At 40.9% G+C, this 19363-nt stretch overlaps 1 protein-coding gene across 1 annotated transcript in view; it reads right to left on the bottom strand.

Moving 5' to 3' along the window:
- Positions 1-2338: 2338 nt before the first annotated feature.
- The window catches only part of KIAA1549L (KIAA1549 like), a gene marked incomplete at both ends in the record, with an annotated part of 132392 nt that continues 115367 nt past the window's right edge, over positions 2339-19363 (bottom strand). The window contains 5 exons of the mRNA XM_082485809.1: positions 2339-2620; positions 6460-6611; positions 11010-11155; positions 12247-12344; positions 18878-19225. Coding sequence (XP_082341935.1) covers positions 2339-2620; positions 6460-6611; positions 11010-11155; positions 12247-12344; positions 18878-19225 — 1026 coding nt within the window. The remainder of the gene's footprint in view (positions 2621-6459; positions 6612-11009; positions 11156-12246; positions 12345-18877; positions 19226-19363) is intronic.

Raw genomic sequence — 19363 nt, 5'->3', positions numbered from 1 at the left:
GGATATTGTTCTAGCGAAACTTGCAGGTATAGACAAAACCTAATAAAGAAGAAACTCAGCCTTGCTGTCAGCAAGTAAAGTTCCCACTGAAGCCAATTAGTCTTTTTATGGCACGCTGAGTTTGGCCCAGTATTTTTAAGTTGTTATTTTTAAGTGTGATATTCCCAAGCAGCTATTAATTCAACCCAAAAGACATTTGGATGTATTGTATTACACTGATAAGATCAGTATTAGTTAGCTGGCAGGTAACTGAGACGGCAGTCTGTCTTTACTAGACTTATATTTATATGAAAGATTGAGTTTCTTTGGTTGTTTAGTATCCAAGTCACCCAAATGTTTATTTGTGTACTCCAGACATAGCATGTTTATATTGATCATTAAAATTACTAGGTTGGTGGGGTTGTTTTTCTTTTTTCTTTTTTTTTTTTTTTGCACTTGGTTTATGGAAATGTTCTGACTATAGCAGACTAGTCACATATAAATATACAGCACATATATACATAGGAATTACAAAAATACATTTTATTTATATTTGATTTTTAAATAATAAAAATGAAATTTCACATTTGTTTAAAGATTAGCTAGCATTCCAAAAGCTTCTGCAATATTGAAGGTATTGGAGCTGAAGATATCTGTATATTCCAGGATAACTATGTATCACAATCTCAGTCAGGGTTCATAACATAATTATTTTGGGAAAAAATAGCTCTGCTTTAAAATTTTGTGCTTCATCAATTTCTTCTTCTATCCCCTATTCTAGTCTCCTCTTTCCTTTTCCTCTCATTTTACTGATAGCCAAAAAGCTAAATCAAGTTCCCTTTCTCACCTCAGTAAAGACCAAAGAAACTCAGGGAAATGGAATGATCAGACAAAATATCATAAGCAATTGAGGATAACTAAATAACTTACTGAAATGAAGGACATTACCTTTAACTCCAGCTGACATCAAACATGCCCAACACAACAAATTTTGCAACAAATCCGGTTCCCAAAGCTAATTGCCAAAGGAACTGAAAACAATTGTTCGTGATCTCCAACTGTTTTGTACAACTGCAAAAGATGAACTATTGTCCCATTCAACTGGTTTGACTTCCTTTTGGGATTGGATTAATGTAACAGTGCAGTTTAACAATTAGTGACCATTACCTTGCACAATATAAAGTCAGCATAATTTCTGGAAATGCTGTCTTTTTCACGGATCATTAGTATTTTTCTTAATTCATGTAACCGTTTACTTATTTACACGTTAATATAACAATCGGGTCCTCTACATTCAGAACTTCCTGGGTGTGCATTCATTGTTCCAGTGTAATCAAAATCAACTGCAGCTTCAGGTAGCACTTTCTGGCATCCCTTCAGTAGATATCATTGTTTAAGAAAGAGAAAAAAGCACTGTGTTAAACAGAGGTTTTCTTGTCCAGGCAGGTGTATTCATCATTCCAGGTTGGAAAGACTTGCTCAAAGGTCTCAGGTTTACCAGCTTCACATGCATTCAGAGTGAAAAGCCTGAATATAGAGCAAACGCGAATAACCTTTTTTCATTTCTCCTGGAAGCTTCTAGCACCAATATCCTTTGTTGGCTCTTCGCGCATTGTATTCTCTCACGCTGAAAAAAATCTCCTCCATAACTCATCAGTGGCATTCAGGGACAAGGTAGCGACCAACTATCAAAATATCATTAACCTTCTTCACAGTCTTCTCTTCTTTCACTTCTTTGTACTGTTAATAGGATGAGGAGAATCGGGGCTATTTACAGGACATTTATTTGTATTACTTACTCATCTCGAATTCTTTTGCTTTGAATACGGTCTCTAGAATGAAAAGGCTAAATGACTCTGCATTGCTGAAATCAGCATCCCTTACACAATGGCCTGCAGCAAACAATTAACATGGCCACCACCACACCTACCGTTGGCTGTAGCTAACCATTTTCTACTGTATTTTCTTCTTTAATGAAAGTTTTGACATGCAGAAGTTATTTTCAGCAGCTCTACCTTTGGGCCTGCAAATGAAACATCGTGTGGTGCAGACACGTTCAGCAGCATCTCCAGTGATGATGGGTCATGGTACGAGAGCTAAGTGACAAACAATTGCATATGATCCATCTTATCCATATTAAACAGTTACCTGGCAGCATTTCCTTAGCTGGCAAGCAGAATTACATATCTTCAGAGTCCTGTTGCTTTACTTTTAAGTCATTTCATAGCGTTGCCTTTTCAGACAGGGAAAAATGCCATCACTTTGGCACAATTCACAGCAAGTTTGTAACTGACAATTAAAGGAGTTGCATTCTTGGCTACCCCAGGTTGCACGGTACAAGTACTGTGCTTAAAAGATATTAGACCTGGAACTCGAACATATCTGTTTGCTTCTTGGCCAGTTTAGCAACTTCTTCTCTTATTGCCTTTACGAGGGCAGCTGTAGAAATGTTGGTGAGAGGAGCGTCAGACGGGTCATTTTCTGTCAGGCTCTGCTGAGAAGCTGCAGTGGATGGCAAAGGAGCTTGTTCCAGGCTTGGGTGCATGCTCGCTTGCTGGCTGTACTGGCGAGGAAGTCGCGAAGGAGAATTATGTTGGTAACGGGGCCTCGGATAAGCCTCGATGTATCCAGGTAGTGGTACCTGTAGAGCATTGTAATTATAGAAAATTATACAGAACAATTGATCCATACTGCCACCTGCGAGGTAACACAAACCTCCCCGTGGCGGAATAAGAAGTAACAGATAGGACCACATGAAGAGAACATAAACCTCATGCTCCTAAGCGTCAGTTTACAAATTTCTATCTTGGCATGTGCCATTTATGCACATGTCATCGTACCGGGTACTCAACTCCTCAGACTGTGACAGCAAAAACACCTTGCAGGGGAAACACTGCATGTCCTGATTTACCATCACTGCAAAAAGTCAAAGGGAGGAGGCTCCTTTGAAAGCGTGTCCTCTGCTTACCAGTCCTCCTAAACATTTCAGTTTTAAACAGACAGCACCACTATGTTTCAGGACACCGAAAAACCTAGCACGGAAAAGCAGAGGTTGCTGATTTGCAGCCGCTGTCTAATCCAAGTCAGTCGAGTCTCTGGACTTACCGTTCCTAACAAAATCTCACTACATCCAGACAGCCGGTATAAGCTCAGGTATGCCAACCTGGAAGCTCCAACACTGACTTCTCAGAAGTATCAGGATTTCTGGCCACATTCAAGAGAATTACATGGGGGATTCACAGTTTTTCTCTGTCGTTGTAACTTCACTGATTTCAGCCCCACGTTACACTGGCTAAAACTAAAATAATAACATAGGCCCTTTAGTCACTGTGAGATATTAAATCTCCTTCACAAATCCATGAAATGTGATACCAGTCTTTATAGTCCTCAGACATTTTTAATGCATCAAATAAAAATAGTATTTATTTATGTTTTGCAGAAGTCCGTAAAACAGGAACCTACAGCCCTTCCTTTTGAAGAAGGCTTTATGTTGTTACAGAAGGCAACCCATAACCTATTAGTAGGACAAGATAATATCTCCTTGAGAAAAAGCTTACCAGCTGATCATTCTAGTCCATGTCAAAGACAAGGAAAGTTCAATGATGCTTTTCTATGAACTGACTGACTCTGAAAGCTATACTCCAAATACTACACTTATCAGTTAACTGACAAGTTTCCGCAATGTTTAAACACTAAAAAGTTAACTTTGTAATTCTTTTTGCTTTAAATGGGAAAAACGCATAGTTTTTACTTTCCAAATAAGCGTTTTTTTCAAATGAAGGTTTTATATAAGCATATAGGTGGCCAGGCAGATATCTCAGCTAATTTTTGGATTTCAGTCAGGCTGAAGTGTAATGTGCTTCACCCGCCAGGGCTAAGGCTTTGGTGGGTATGCCAGAAGCAAAATTTCAGGATTTTAGGTGTCTGTAAGCAGACTGAAATGTCAAGCTGTGAAACATCTGCCAATTTTATATACCTTCTGGTGAACATGATGCCTCAGCATGGACTTCAGAATGACAGCTTTGGAATTTTGCTTAAATCCCATTTTGGCTCTGGCCCTGTGAAAGTTTATCGATGCCTTGGGTGCTTTTGAAAAACTTGCTACTTCAGGCATCTAAGAACCTATGAAAACCTGACCACTAGGATTTACACATGCTCTACACGATCTTGGATATCCAACAAGCGATGAAGAGAATGTCAAACACGTTCAGTATGATGTGATACGACAAACATAGGAAGAAGGCATGATATGAAACTGATCATTAAATGCAGTTGCCTCTGTTTAGTTTACAGTAGATTATTCAAGAGACAAACATTTTAGTAGAACATGTGAACACACCACTAGAGGCCACCAGGTTACTACTTTGACTAAGCAGCATCTAGCAATTTGGAAAATAAATACTTTGTTGGACACAATTCCCGTCTGCCACAAAACTTAGTGCTTCAATACCGAACATTTAACTGAGAAAAGAATACAGTAAGTTAATCTTACAAGATAATTTTGTTGTCAAATCTCCTGTTTCCTCTGTTCCCTTTGTTTACAGCCAAGCTAGTAGAAATGCATGACAAGTAAAGAATTTCAATGTTGACCTTATAGATACTACGCCCCATGATCGGGCTATAATTTAGAGGCTTAGAAACCAAAAAGCATCCAGCAACTCAAACCCTGAGTATTACTTTAGATCTTTAGTTTTTGCAGTTTTATTCAGGCATACTGATCATATTCTGTTGCTAACACTATTGTTAGTTCCTCTAGCAATGATTTTCACATAAAGACAGTTTCTTGACAGATTTGCAGTCATTGGGAGCTAAAAAATCATCGTAGAAACTGCAGTGTTTTGCTTTTACACTTTTTCCTCTTCGCCTGCAAAGTCACGGTAGAGCTGAAAGTCTGAGTAACAAGAAGTTGTTAAAGATCTGTAATGGCTAAGTGAAGTCAAAAGGAATATTTGTTTCCTTTGAATTCTATATTGCCACAGTTATTTTGCAGACAGCTTCTCGCATCCCTCTCCATTCCTCTGTGTACGGTCCACCAGCACTAACTACTCTTCCCACCGCTTTCCCTGAAGACAGGGAAACCCACAGCAGGGTTATGTTCTTTTCCTTCCAGAGGAAGGAACTGGGGGCTGGAGACTCACGTTCCAGTTTTGTCCAGTTTGGTTTCAGTGTCCCCTTTTGACAAGTGATATCTGACACTTTTTTTCATGGGACTGCAGCCAAGGAGTAGGAATACAAAAGGGAGAAAGAATGGAAGACAAGTGAATTACTTTTCCTGTTTTGGTTTGGTTTTTTTCTTCTTCTTCTTGAAAAAAAAGTCTTAAATGATTGCTCAGACACAACAGGCCTCCTGGATTTAAAATGTCAGTAGGGCTAAAACCAATCAACAACAACAAAAAAACAACACCCAAATAAATAAAACAATGAAAAGAAAAAGGGTTTCCATGCTTTAAAGGGCAGCTCTGGGAAGGGAATCTGTACTGTGGTATCGAAAGCCTCCAGGTGTCAGGGGCATATCAGCAGATGTGCTCAGCTCACAGCTGAACATACTTCTTTTTTCTTGACAGTTCAGCCTACAAATTCAGATTGCATCTGACAGTCAAACTGAATTCTTTTCCTTGCAGGCATTAGGAGCAGTAATAAAGATTTGGCAACAAATAGCCGCCCCCAGGAACATTTATATGACCGTGTTGTCTCTTGCTTAGCTGCTCAAAGCCAACTATTAGACTCCAACTGCAATTCACTAAAATATTCCGTTGATGATATGCACAAGGAAATAGAATCCACCTCCCAGTTTGCTCAGCTGAATTGGTTCTGCATAAATACCAGATGTGAGCTCAAGCAGCAGAATTGATCTTTTTTTTCCTAGTGGAAAAAAGCCCTAAATTTTAGAAATTGTTTCAAACATGATAAACTACTGCAATTCATTTTAGGATGTCTCAACTTTATTTCTTTGAAATATAGATATACTTTGGGCTAAAAATTACATCTGTCCCAGACTAGGACTGTGCAATTAATTATTTAATTTATGATCTGTCACTGCAGGAGGACTTGAAACACTGTGCAGCAGAGCTGGGAGCTCGGATTCAGGAGCTGGGCTGCCTTGAGAGAATCCTCCAGGAGGGAAAGATGCCCCCCAGCTTCCAAATACCACAAGGCCACCTGGAGAGGCAGCATCACCTACTCCTCCCACATGCCTATCCAAACATTTAAACTCTCTCTTGGGGAAAAAAAGCTTTAAATAGGTGCCAGCCTCTAACCTGGTGAATGATTTAACTCTCTAGAAGACCTTACTTACAGTTCATGGGATGGACAGCTCAAGTATCTATGCCCCCTCTCATAACTTTTCACTGCTAGAGATTATTCTCATTCAAGGAAGAATTAATCTTGCTTAGATTCTTTGCTGATTTCTTGACATTGCTTAAAACCCGTGCTATGCAAATCACAGAAAATATACGTAGTTAGAAAAGCAAGGAAGCTTACTGAGTCTGCCCACTGCCCTGGTAATTCATTCTCTCCAGCATAGGGCATCCAGGCTTGGTTCCTGTATGCGGTGGGTGGTGTTGGAATAAAATAGCCTGTGAAGCCAGGTCGGTTTGCTGCTGGTATGGCAAACACTGCTGGTACGGTATTTCCTATTAAGAAAGAGAGTAGATATAATTAATAGCTGACATTTTCAGTTATAAATGAGAAGATAATGCTGATGAAGTAACTGGCCTCAGTCATTCTTTGAATATGTATTTTTTTCCCCCCCCGTGAATTTGATTGCCATCGGTTGGATGTAAGGCTCCCACCATCTGGCATCTCTATAATGCTGGGAAATACTGCAGAAAACAATTTTTCTATATACTCATGCACAGCCTGCAGATAAAGATATAAGGCCTTAGGACTTGGTCCTTGTAACAACTGATCTTCATAAAAACTTTGAATCACTAGGAAAAAGGCTTTTTTTCCTCTTACATTTGCTTCCTTGTATTCAATTTTTAGCTGTTGTTACCATGGGTTTCAGAGCACCTTTCTTTTCAACAGCAGGTTATAGAGCATTCAGTTTACGCAGTAAAACTGTCTTAATATCTCTAGGCATAAAACCTACAAAAATGAGTGAGTGATACATTTAAAAGGCTGTAATCTCAACAACCCCATCATAAAACTTCAATGCCTCCAATAAAAAATACCAAGGCTCTACCTGCTCAATTCCTTTCCCAGGAAGAGTCCACGATGGCAATGAATTATGCAGCTATGACTTAAATATTTCCAAGGAAACTTGTTGACACCAAACCTGTTTTATCACATCTTGATCAAGACGTATGCATAGGGACGTCCAGGAAGCCTTCTACTAAAATTCCGCCATCATACTCCAATTTAGGTGGAAGTAACCAGCCTTCCTAGTATGAGGTTCAGCCAAATCTCTGTGTATGGTTACATCTGCTCCTTCAGGTAGGGTTTATAACTGGGGCTCACAGACATGCAGAGAACAACGTGGTTCTTGTTGCAATTACTCAGATTATCCACAGGTTATAACTAGGCTGCCTGGAAGACCAGCATCTGCTCACACGCTCCCACTATTTCCCTTGAGAGAAGCCATTGTAACTCCGTGCGTTTGCCAAGTTTAGAGTAAAATACAACTTGCTTGTCCAGTAAGACTTCCTTCCTTTAGTGCCTTTTTACATGCAACAACAGACACCAGCAGTGTACCACTGCTATACTAATGTCACAAAAACCTCATTCCTGAATTCTGGGTGGGAAATCTCTGTATCATCTTTATCAGGTAGTAAACAAAGCACGTGGGCAGTGTGCTTTGAGTACTCAGTTCTAATACATGAACATGTATTTGGCTTTTCAGATTCACTGAAGGTAGCAAAAATAACATCATTTATGTGGAAGCAGAAGAGCCAGCAAACCCCGTAAGAACACAACAAAGTACAACTCAAGCATTTTCACTGAGAAATGGAAGCACTAAAGTTACATAGATGGGCACTGGCTCTGTACTAGAGTCAATGCAGGGAAAATACAATTCCTCTCCCTTCCAATTGCACATCGTTTGAATATAGTCGCTAATTGCCCTCAGTAGATATGATACCACTGCGTAAGAGCTGCCAACAAAATAGCAAGACGTGGGCATTCCCCTAAACTTCACACAGAGTTTAATAATTGATAGAAATTAGCATCACTTACTGGCTGCTTCCAATAGCTGCCCCCCCAGAATGTCACTTACAGGCCTGGCAAATCCTCGCTCCTGAGCACCCTGCAAGAGGGTTATGCTGCCTTCTCTGATAGATGCTGGGAATACTGCATGGGCACATGCACAGAGATAGAAGGACTCAAACAGTGACACTCATTCCCAAAGCAGTCGCCACAAAAACAGTGATTTATAGGTTCTCAGTGAGCTCCCATGCAGTCCCAGGCCAGAAGGCTATGGATGCAATCAGGCTGTGCAAACAGGAGAAAAAATTATTTTGTAGCATAATTCTCTCCAGAGATGAAACATGTCATCTTTTTCAACACTGTCTCAAAAAAAAAAAAAATTTTTTCAGAAAAAAATTGGAAGAAAAATGAGGGATATGTCATCCAAAATATGGACTAAAAACTTTTATATTATGCTTAACATGCACATAGCATTTTCTACTGTTAGGGACTAAGTCCTAGCTTTCATTTTGACATCAGGGTGTAGGTGAAAAGGCAGTATGTCAGGGAGGATGCTGGAGTCACCCAGCCCTCAGAGAAGTAGTCACTGTGGAATTGCTATGGACCAGTGGTATCTACGAGGTATGCCTCCAAGGCAGGTGGCCACACGGTATCTCACAGGACCTCTATCCCAATTCCTCCAGCCCCTTGGTTTGGAAGGAGGTGGGCTAAGAGAAGAGGTGTGGGCGATCCTTGTTCTTCCCAGGTCACAGACAGCACAAGGGCTGCTAATTTAAATATTTTAAATTTAGCAAGGCTGGAAATAAGTATTTTTCAGACACATACAGAGAAGAAAGTGCTGCTCCTGTAGATGACACGTGGCTTCTACACCAAAACATCCTTTTTAATTTAACCAGAGCAAAATGAGCTGCTATTCAAAATGAACACTCAATTAGCTGATGTAATACCTCATCCCAAATTCTTACTGCAACATCATTATCTTAGAGCTGATGCTGATGGGCTGCATGAGAGTGACATTAGGCCCTTTCACACCCAATCAGTACCTGCGGAAAGGGTTCCTCATGTATTGAGGCAATAAAAATTTATTTTCATATTAGAACATTAGAAATCCTTGCATTACAGTTGCAGGTTTCTCACAACTCTCCTTGTCTTTCCCTGTATTACAGCCTTTTTTTAGAACCTATCCATCCTATATGAAAAAGTTTCCTCCAGCTACCTCCAGAATTATTCTGGCAAAGTCCACAATGTACACAAAGGTCAGTTTGTCTGTTCGGAAATGCAGCCACTCTGCAGGGGTAGCACAACACACCTGTTTTTAACATGCAGCAACAAAATCTCCACATCACTGGAAATGATAAAAAAGTGTATCACAGAGAACACGTTACTGCAGACCCGAAGAAAGAGCTCTTGGTAGCGTGGCATATTTTATAGCTTGAAATGCTTTAAAATGAAAGGGTGAGCATCTGCTCTTTTCAGCTTCACATGCACCGTTTGCAGAAGGTATGACAAGAAGTGAGAGTAGAATGGATCCTTCAAACCTACTATATTTAATTAACTGACAACAGATTTGCATAGCCACATTATTATTCTCGGTAGAAGATGTTGAATACAATGCAGATAATTCTCTATTACTTCTGAGGAAGCTAAGAAAGAAATTTTTCTGGCAGATTCACAGAGCAATGTCTAATAAACCTACTAATTTTAAAACTTTGAACTGACAATAGAAAATATTTTAATCTTGTAAGCTGTTTTCTGTAGCTCTTCAAGAAAACTTTTTTTGCCAATGAGAAGCTTTTTCAAATATTTCCCCAACCAAATGTTACCCAGATGCCATCAAAACAATATATCAGCCTAATCTCATTATTAAATCAATTCATTCGTAAACAAAATTCATCTCAGAAGGACATGGAACTCATTAAGCCTTTAAAACTGGGACGTTTAGACCCAAAACAAGTTCCGCACTTGAGCAGGAACCACCTTCTCCAAAACAGGAGGGGAGATGAGCTAACGGATTACCTTTGACTATGCCAAAAGCACTGCTGCCTTGTGCCTTGTCGGGAGGGGGGCACGTATCTTCAACTTACACCCCTCAGCAGCCCACTCTTGTGACAAGACTAGGGGTTAAGTTTCTCAAGAGGAAACAGGGACTCTCAAAACTCATCCCGCAGTCAGGCTGGAAAACCCCAATCTCGCACATGCTATTCTTCATGGCCGCTTGTTTTTCGGCCCTTTCCTTACAAACCAAGCAGAGCTGAATGCCATTAAGCCTCCTTCTGCAGTACTACTTACAGCTCCCTCTGTACATGCTCTGTTTTCAAGCACTTGGTCTGATATTCTTGACTGATAAAATAATGGAAGGATCCACCACATTTCTGGATGCCCCTCAGAACCCCGTTACCCATCTCTCCTGCTTTGGTTGTTTCTGTACACAGTGCAACACAACATGAGTCACACAGCAGTCCCAATGCTACAACTTCTGCTTTTGCTAGCCAACACCCTCTGTACCAGCCCTAAAAATTCCACTGGATTTTGTAGTACAAATGAACTATTTCACGGCTTTAATGATTCAAAGTCCTGACCAGTGAGCCAGCAGAATGCCATACTTGAACAATGACCGTCTGGTACATTACTGATGGATCTTACCTTCAGAAATGACCATTTCCTGGTGCTTCTGCAGGATGAGTAGTATTTTACAATTCAGCTGATGCTGCACTTACAAAGGAGCAATCCTTTGTAGGTCTCCTTCAGTTGCACCAGAAAAAAAACCCACCTAATACAGTCTTTCTCCAAATAATCGTCTATATTTGCTATACGCATACATTCATTTATATGCAAAATAAATTGTGAGGGTGTCAAAGTTGCAAGTTGGGTCTGCACTATTTTTTCACCTGAGTGAAAAGCTGATTGATCAAGTGGACCAACGGACATCGGAGCTCTCGAACCAGGCGCGAAAGATGCCTGATCATGATGCTGGGCCTGATCTGCCCCACTGGATTCAGGTATTCTCACTTTGCTGCCAATATCTGATGTAGACCTGTGCATTAAGAAAGAAAAAACCAGAAACTTTTGTCACTGTGACTGACAGGTGAGATTCATAGCTACACACATGCCTACCAGCTACAGTATGACAAACCAGCTAGGCATGAGCTATCTGATTTTGCTCTGGCATGACAGAAGTTTGGAGAACAACTGGAAAACAATAAGGCTGGAGAAGTCTGAGAAGAACTTCTTTAGCCTGGCTGCTACTTTGCCAAAGCATGTTACGACCATTGCACAGAGCCTTTGCTTGCTGCTTCAAACAAATGCCTGTGACATGCAACACAAAAACGAGAGTTTTACCATCGTCCATCAACACAAGACTACAGATAGTAGTCTTGAACAAGAACATGCCAACAGACAGTGTCCTTATGCTGACTGTTTGGACACAGTTATGATGTCAGCAGCAGCCACTCAGGAAGGCTTCCTGTGGGCTGGGTGGTCCCCAGCAGCTCCCGGCAGCCCTGCGGTGCCGCCAATGGCAGATGGCACCCGGCGGTACCTAACAGCACAGTGCTGATGGCTAAATGAGTTCATCCACCACAGAAGTGTAAAAATCCCTTGAAATGCATTTTGGAGAGTCCCGCACTGCGAGGGAGAGGCACAATGTATGGCCTGAGCTAAAGCAGCCAGGCTTTTGCATGTATTTGGCCTCAGAAAGGCAGGTATGAGATATCTGAAAGCTAGGCAGAAATCCCCACACCCCGGGTACTGAGAAACATCTTACAATTCATCCATATCCTCTTGCAAGTCCCTACAATAGGGAAAAGCAAGGAGAATGACAGAGCCAATTATCTGCCACACATCTGCAATCCAATACGCTATTATGCGAGCTGAGACAAAGCATGTTTTAAAAGAAATCAGAGCCTGAATTTACTAATTTTATTGAAACCGATTAGCTAATAGAAGAGAAAATTCATTGTTATTCCTTTCGACTTCGTGTTAAAATGAAATAAAACCAACACATTTCTAACTTCACGAATCTGTCTTTATAAGTGGCTTGTCAGTGCCCCTTCAGGATTTGCCCCAGTTCCTACTACAACAGCAGGTTTTAGAGATCATACCTAGAATAAACCAACAGATAAATACCTCCTGAGAGAGGCAACAGCCACAGGACCTGTTCTGGGAGGGACTGGAGGGGGAGGAGAACCCATTACCATTTCAGGAAGCTGAGAAAATCTGTAAGCCTGTAAAGGAGAAAAAAACATTTTCTGAAACACCAACAGATCTCAGTCAAAGTGAAAACCAAAAGAACCTCAGAAATTAAATACCTGCTTCGCATGCTGGCCAACGAGAAGTGAACTTTTTGAGGCATCAATAGTAATTGCATTTCATTTGAGAATTTACAGTGCTTGGGTGATTTTAAGATGTGGAAGAAAACATGAACAAATGAGTTCAGAGCCCAGATGAAGTCTAATTAAAACAAAATACATTAAACACTGTCTCTGTGACATTTGCAACCTTGCTGGCAAAGCAGATCTGTTATGATTATGTGAGACTCAACAGCTGCTTTGGACCCACAGCAAAAAGATCTCAGTATTTTCACTTCCTCGAGAAACAAAGTATTTTAAAGATTCAGAAAGCATCCTCCGAGCAGCATCTAGTGAATTGAAGCTGCCTGTGAGCAATGCATATTTCAGCCTCTTCCTTTCCGCCTTGAAGAGATGAAAGGAAAATTCTTCACAAAAACCCCAAGCTCTGTAACTTTCAAAAGCAATAACAAAGGTCTCAAACAGTTCTGCAAAAGCAGAGTAATTCAGAAGAACAGAGCACCAACCCACTAAATCCCAAAATTAAGCATCTTGCCCACAGTAATTCTGGATTTCATCACCAATATATGTGAAGGACGAGTAATTGTGTGTATGAAACCCCTGGCACTCAAGAAATGACAGGTAGGACAAAATTGATCTTCTAAATTCTTTGTACTGCTATAGATTAGAGGTCATAATTTTCAAGACGGTGGGATGATATCTCTCTAGCACTTCATTGACACTTCAACACATTGTGGGTTTGTGTTTGTTTTTATTAATTATGATTTTATTGATGATGCTTCAGAGCAATGCAGAGGATTAAAGATAAGATTAGAGGAATTGCAAAAAAACCCAAATTATAAGGGAGGCTGTCCAGTATCAAGACATAAGCGTTTTGACAAAAACTAAAGTCCAAAGTCCAATGGTGGGACTTTGGCCCTCTAAAAGAGAAGTATCTGGTTTAGCCAGAAAAGCTCCTTCCACAGCAGAGAAAGCTAAAAACATGTTACCAGGGGATGAGTCACTCTCTTATCTCCTGCCTGTGGAAAGAGCCTACAGGATTTACATGACTAGTTCAGACATAACACCTACATTTAGGTTTGAATTTGGCAATATAAATCCCACACTAAATATCAAAAACCACTATCTTTCAGTAATCTTCTTTAAAAATTACACATTTAGACAGTGTACCTTCTTTCTCAAATAGCTGCAAAGCTGGAGTAACACAAAGGAAAGGTAACTTATCAAATACTGACTTTTGATGTCAGTGTCTCCAAGGGAAAAGCAACGCAGACCAAGCCCCATTCTCCCGCCTCTCACTGCCACCCCTTTTAAAGCAGGGCAGAGTCCCTCAAAGGCATGTCTATGAAAATAATTTTTCCTTTCATGCCACCTACAAAGTCTCCTAATATTTACTTTCACCATGCTACAATGGTATTTAAAGTATTTCTATATTTAGGTGGAAAAAATCTAAAAAGGCAACGGTACATTTCCTAGCCAGGGGTTGGAAATACTGATTTTTAATGAAAGAACTGTATAGAAAAAACAAAGGCTAGTCACATCAAAGAAAACTCAATTAGATTTCTCCTAATAGTGCTGGACTTGAAATGGTCCAAAATGCCTCTTCTGCATCTGAAGAGCTGGCAGTGCTCTCATAGGCTGAACGGAACACTTCCTTCTGGCTCCATAAGCCTTTCATCCCACATCTTGCTCTCAGCATGCATTTGTACCAAGTACAAAATTCTTTCCCCCCCCCTTATTTTAAAGGCACAGTACACAAGCTAATGTTTCAGAGTGGTCGGTGACTCTGGATACTATGAGTAGAACAGGGTAGACAGAGACACAGAGGTAGATTTGGGATTCCTCTTGTGTGTTAGTGGACGTGCTTTGGAATACAGACGGCAAAGGAGGCATTTTAAGGGATCACAAAGAACAGTTAACAAACGTGCTGTGACTTGCACCGAAAATTTTGGAGAAAAAAGCAAAATAGAAAATCGAAGCACTTTTTTTTTTTTTGGCTGCTTACATAGGAGATGAACAATTTTGAGTGAGTGGCAATATTTTGCTAATGGCTGGGCAGAGGGAATCCTATTTCAGTGAAAAATCCTATTATGAGATCTGCTATGCCACACCGAGGAACAGTCTGTCCTGGGGGACGGCAGTCAGTCCTCTTCATGCTGAGCTTCCACAGATACTAAAACTGTTATGAGAGAGAACTCCAATAAAATTTCTAGAATTTCTCCAATGGATCGGGGCCGTTAGCGTTTTCCTACATGCAACACAAATGGAAAAAAGTGTTCAGAGGCTAAATTAAACCAAAATTTTACTAAAGAGGCCTGTCTGTTACAGCCCTTAGGTTCCAGGCTAACTGGCATGATTGGAGAAATAGTCACTTCACTGAAATTCGTACACCATTGTAAATCCAATCAGAAAAAAAAAACAAACCAAAAACAAAAACCACAAACCAAACGCAGCTGATTTCACAGAAAACTTGCCTACTTTTATTCTTCAAAATTAATTTATCCTTTAAAAAAAAAAAATGTTGCCTCAATTTTGTTGTTCACCAAAAAAAAACCAAACCACGAACAACCCCAAAACAACTTAAAAAGAGAAACACTCTGTTGAAAAATGAGGACTTATATAAGACAAAGGACGTAACAATCCCTGGCAGTAATCAAATTTGAGATTCGGGACAGACTGCACAGGTACCAGACTGCAGATCCCACGCCACTCTTTCAGGAAGAAATACCAATGAAGGAGTCTGTCATGGCTAAAACCCTGACAATTTAAAAAGCAAACCAGTGAAGAATTTCAAAAAGTAGCAAGAACAGTTTAGCAGAGAAACTTCAGCCTTTGGGCCCAGGAGATGCACACCACCACCCTCGAGAAGATAAAGTCCAGCCACCAGCAGACACCAGCACCAGTGTCTTCTACAACCCACAAAAGCCTAAGGTACCGCCTGTCAGGATGCGGGAAAGAAAAGTGAAATGGGCACACAGTAACTAAAGTCCACAGGAGAAACTTTGCAGTTATCTTTAATCTACATTTCCCTGCTTGCAGTATTAAAATATTTTTACCACCTCCAACTTACAGATACACTTGTCTTGGGTGAAATTATTCCATGTTGCCTTCTAATTACAGAAATATCCACCTCCTTACATCTCACCATCAGAATTAAAAGTGCAGCGTCTTTGTTTACTCATTGAATGATTTAACCAATTTGATTATCAAATTGCAATGCAGGAATAATGCAAACATTGATTTCGGCAGCATTTGGTTTTGATTTGCTAGCTGTCCTGTTTTATACTTAGTTTAGTAACTGTTATTGAAAGTGGCTGAACTTTGGTAAAATACTCTCACTTTACCTCTGTTAAAGGAGGGGAAGCTCTGAGGACTTGGATACATTCCCAGTCCCTCAGCCTGCAAGTCTGTCCATCGATGCCTGCTGTACCGTGCTAGGTCTCACCTGAGGACCCAGAGCTCTGTTTACTCTCACTCCTCTTTCCGGAGCACTAAAGTGGAGAGATGGGAACCGGTCCAGCCCTCTAATAAAGAGGTTTTTTATCCCTGGCTGTAGCGCTCTGCTCAACCAAGCTGTGCGAATTTCCAAAGCAGTAACGTGACCTGCCGAGGCACAATGCCGGCGGTTGGGCTTGTGTCATACACTCAACGCTACAACTCCACCCCCCAGTCTGTGGTACACCAGCTGGATGACAAGGACCCAGCCAAGTGTTCCTCATCCTGGTTTTGGAGGCTCCAGAACGACACTAAGAGCTTACATTCTCCTAGCTTACTTATCTCTGCCAGGAGAGAGCCCCAGATGCAGGAATACTGTTATCACAGGTCGCCCATGAGCAGTTTGATAGACAGGCATTCCCTCACAAGAGCTACAATTTTGGTGTTAATGCTACCATGAAAAAAAAAAACAAACAACAACAAAAAACCTGCAGAAGGTCTGGTCTCAAAATGGAAAAGAAAAAGGACAAAGAAGAAATATGGATGCCCTGGAGAGATACAGAACTGTTTGATAGTGGACTAGCCAAGATGTTGACTTCAAAAAATCAAAGATCCATAACTTGGAGGAGACCTGAAGAAACATAGACCTGAAAAGTGGTTCTGGTCCCCTGAAAGCATATGGCACAGAAAGAAACACTGAGATGGATATATGCATGCAGATTTTCACTGTTTTGCCTCAATCCATTTCAATTTGTGCTTTATAAAGTTAGAGGACATCTGTGCTAGAAATCTTCTGCAGCACTTGTATCACCTCCGAAACGCCTTTGCAATAATAAAACCGAAAGGTGCACTCAAGTTACTGGAAAGCTTGTGGGATCTTGTAAAAAGTTGAGAGCCCAGTGTAACTGCACTGCGAAGGGCCAGGTCGCAGAAGAGAGTGACGGGCTGAAGACCTTTATAGTCGCATTGTAACTAGAGAGCCAACGGTAAAGCCAATGTCTGCATTTGTTCCATCTGAGCAGGCAAAATGCTCTTGAATACAGATTTCAAATTATAAGAGCAGTGTTAATGTTGACTTTTAACTGCCACTAAGAGCTGAATTTTAAGAAAGGGCAAAAATAAATAATTCTTGGTTTGCAGAGGTAACATCCTCCCCGTGCTCAGGTACCTCTCATCCCCAAAACTGCCGGAGGCCGCACACTCACCCCGGACACCTTCCCTGCATGTCAGCCAACCCACTCCCAAGCACTCCCCTTTGCAGCGTCTCCACCAGAGATGCCGAGCAGGGGTATCCCGGGCAGGCAAGCAGACACTATGATGCTGAGAGCAGTAATTCTTCCATGTTTTTCCTACCCACAGGTCACTTTCCACACAGGTCTCAGCTGGCTATTTTTCAATTCCAATCCCCCGTCCCCATTTGAGAACAAACCAGTAAATGGCTTAAAGTACTGCTCATATTTGTGAAACTGATACACAGAAAACTATGAATTAACAGCCCTTATCCAAACTCCAGTAGCCTATGACTATCCTAATTTGTGGCGATCAATTCTCTTCGGGGAACTTTTTAACACTATCTTCAAAATGCCAGAAAGATAAGCAAATGCTTAACGGTCCTAAACATGCAGATCATTTAGAAGAGTAATGAGTCTTAGAAAGAAGACACTGAAGCACTCACCAAAAAAGTGTGGCTATTACTTTTTTTTTTTTTTAAATCTGTCGCCATATAATATTTTTAAGTTCATTTTAGAAAGACTCTCTCAAGTGTCGAAGTAATTTGCCTACCCATTAGCTGTCTCTTAAGCTTGTAATCGAATTCTAACCATAAAATATGATTATATGCTGTATGAAGTTCATCGGACCAATTTTACAGTGCCAGAAATAACCTTTAGCATGATTTAAATAGCAACAGCCCGAACCTTTGCAGGCAGTGCCATTGGCTTTCAAATATGTTCAGAATAGTCCAGAAGCAGCATCCCCTAATGTATTTTTTTATTACCATGGAAGGAAGTCATAGTAATAGTTACTTTGAACTGAGGACATTTTGCTGCATTATTCTCTTATTTTAGCCAGAGTAAGGGACTCCAATTGAAACACATTCTTTCAAAAAAAGAATTCATTTCTGACCCAAAAAAGCCTTAAAATGAACAATGAACAACTTTTCACACTGATATTGGTAGATGGGCTATTTCTCATCTGAAAGCAATCATCATCTCTGGTTTAGATTTGTACCTGACATATGAGAAGAAAAATCATTTGTTGAGTTTCAGAATAGCGTATGTGGGAATTCAGGGGTAGTTTAACATGCCAAGGGTGCACGCAGTACTACTGCCGCTGCTGTCTAGATGCCTACAAAATTCCATTAGCAATTTCCATCCACGGATTTCATTTATTAATTTATTACTTTTGTGAGGTAAGGACATGTTAGCCATGATTTGAGTCTAGAAAATGAGGGACAAAGAGCGACTTACATAAGGTGAACCAAGGAACCTGTGGAATTAAACCATCTCTAGAATCCCGAGTCGGTAGCTATAGCTGCAAGATTGTCAATAACAGCCCACATTTCAGGTCACTCTATTATTATTACACTTGGTTCCCTCGCTTGCAATGATGCTCTTCAGTGGTGGGCTTCACGCAGAAGTGCTGAATGCTTCACACCCAGCTGCCTACATAGCTCTTCTACAAAACCAGATTGCTTCCTAATGTGCGTTCAGTGAATAGGAGGAGACATGCAAACAAGTTCTCGATCCGTTGAAGAGCCTGGAGCTTAGTGCAGCCCATTCTTTCAAGCACAATTTAGACAAGACAACCTTGCTGTAAAAATAGATACTGAGCGTCTGCATGCAAGAGATGGGTACGGGGAAGCATACGTACATACACCCCACTAGCCGTACTTATTTACCGGTAGCACGGCTTTACCTCTGGCGTTAAACATGTAAATGGGGCTCCATCTTTAAAAAATGGGTCCCAGAGTAGAAAAAATCTTTACGTTATTACTAAAGAGAAGTTTCACTTACTGGTCTCGGTAAACTGTACTGATACATTTCTGGTCTGTATGTGGGTACCCACTGTACCCCCCCTCTAGGTCGGGTCATGGTACCAGGAGCACTGGTCACAACCTCCGAGTAGGGCAAGTGTGGTGCTGAGCTGTACGCCTCCTGCCTGCTCTGTCCTCCGTGGCCCGCAGAGGCCAGGCTGAAAGCCTCTTCCAAGAGCATATGCATCTGCTGTCGAACCTCATCAATGGAGGGCTGAGAACTTAAAGTTGAGGTCTCCGAGTGGCCTTTGGCCTGACGGGACCTGGTGTAATTCCGAGGCTCGTTGACACGGTCAACATTTGTTTCTTCTATAATTTCAGGCTCAGTCTGTTGGATGGAATAAAAGCACGTATACGTAAAAAGCTTTACAAGACAGTATTTGTGCTGCTTCACACAAAACATTCTCAAACACAGATGTAACATATACAAAGTCAGGAATTGTGACAATATAGACGCGTGACAAAT

This window comes from Vanellus vanellus (genome assembly GCF_965231255.1).
Source record: "Vanellus vanellus genome assembly, chromosome: 6".
NCBI lineage: Eukaryota > Metazoa > Chordata > Aves > Charadriiformes > Charadriidae > Vanellus > Vanellus vanellus.
This window is presented reverse-complemented; position numbering and strand designations above follow the sequence as displayed.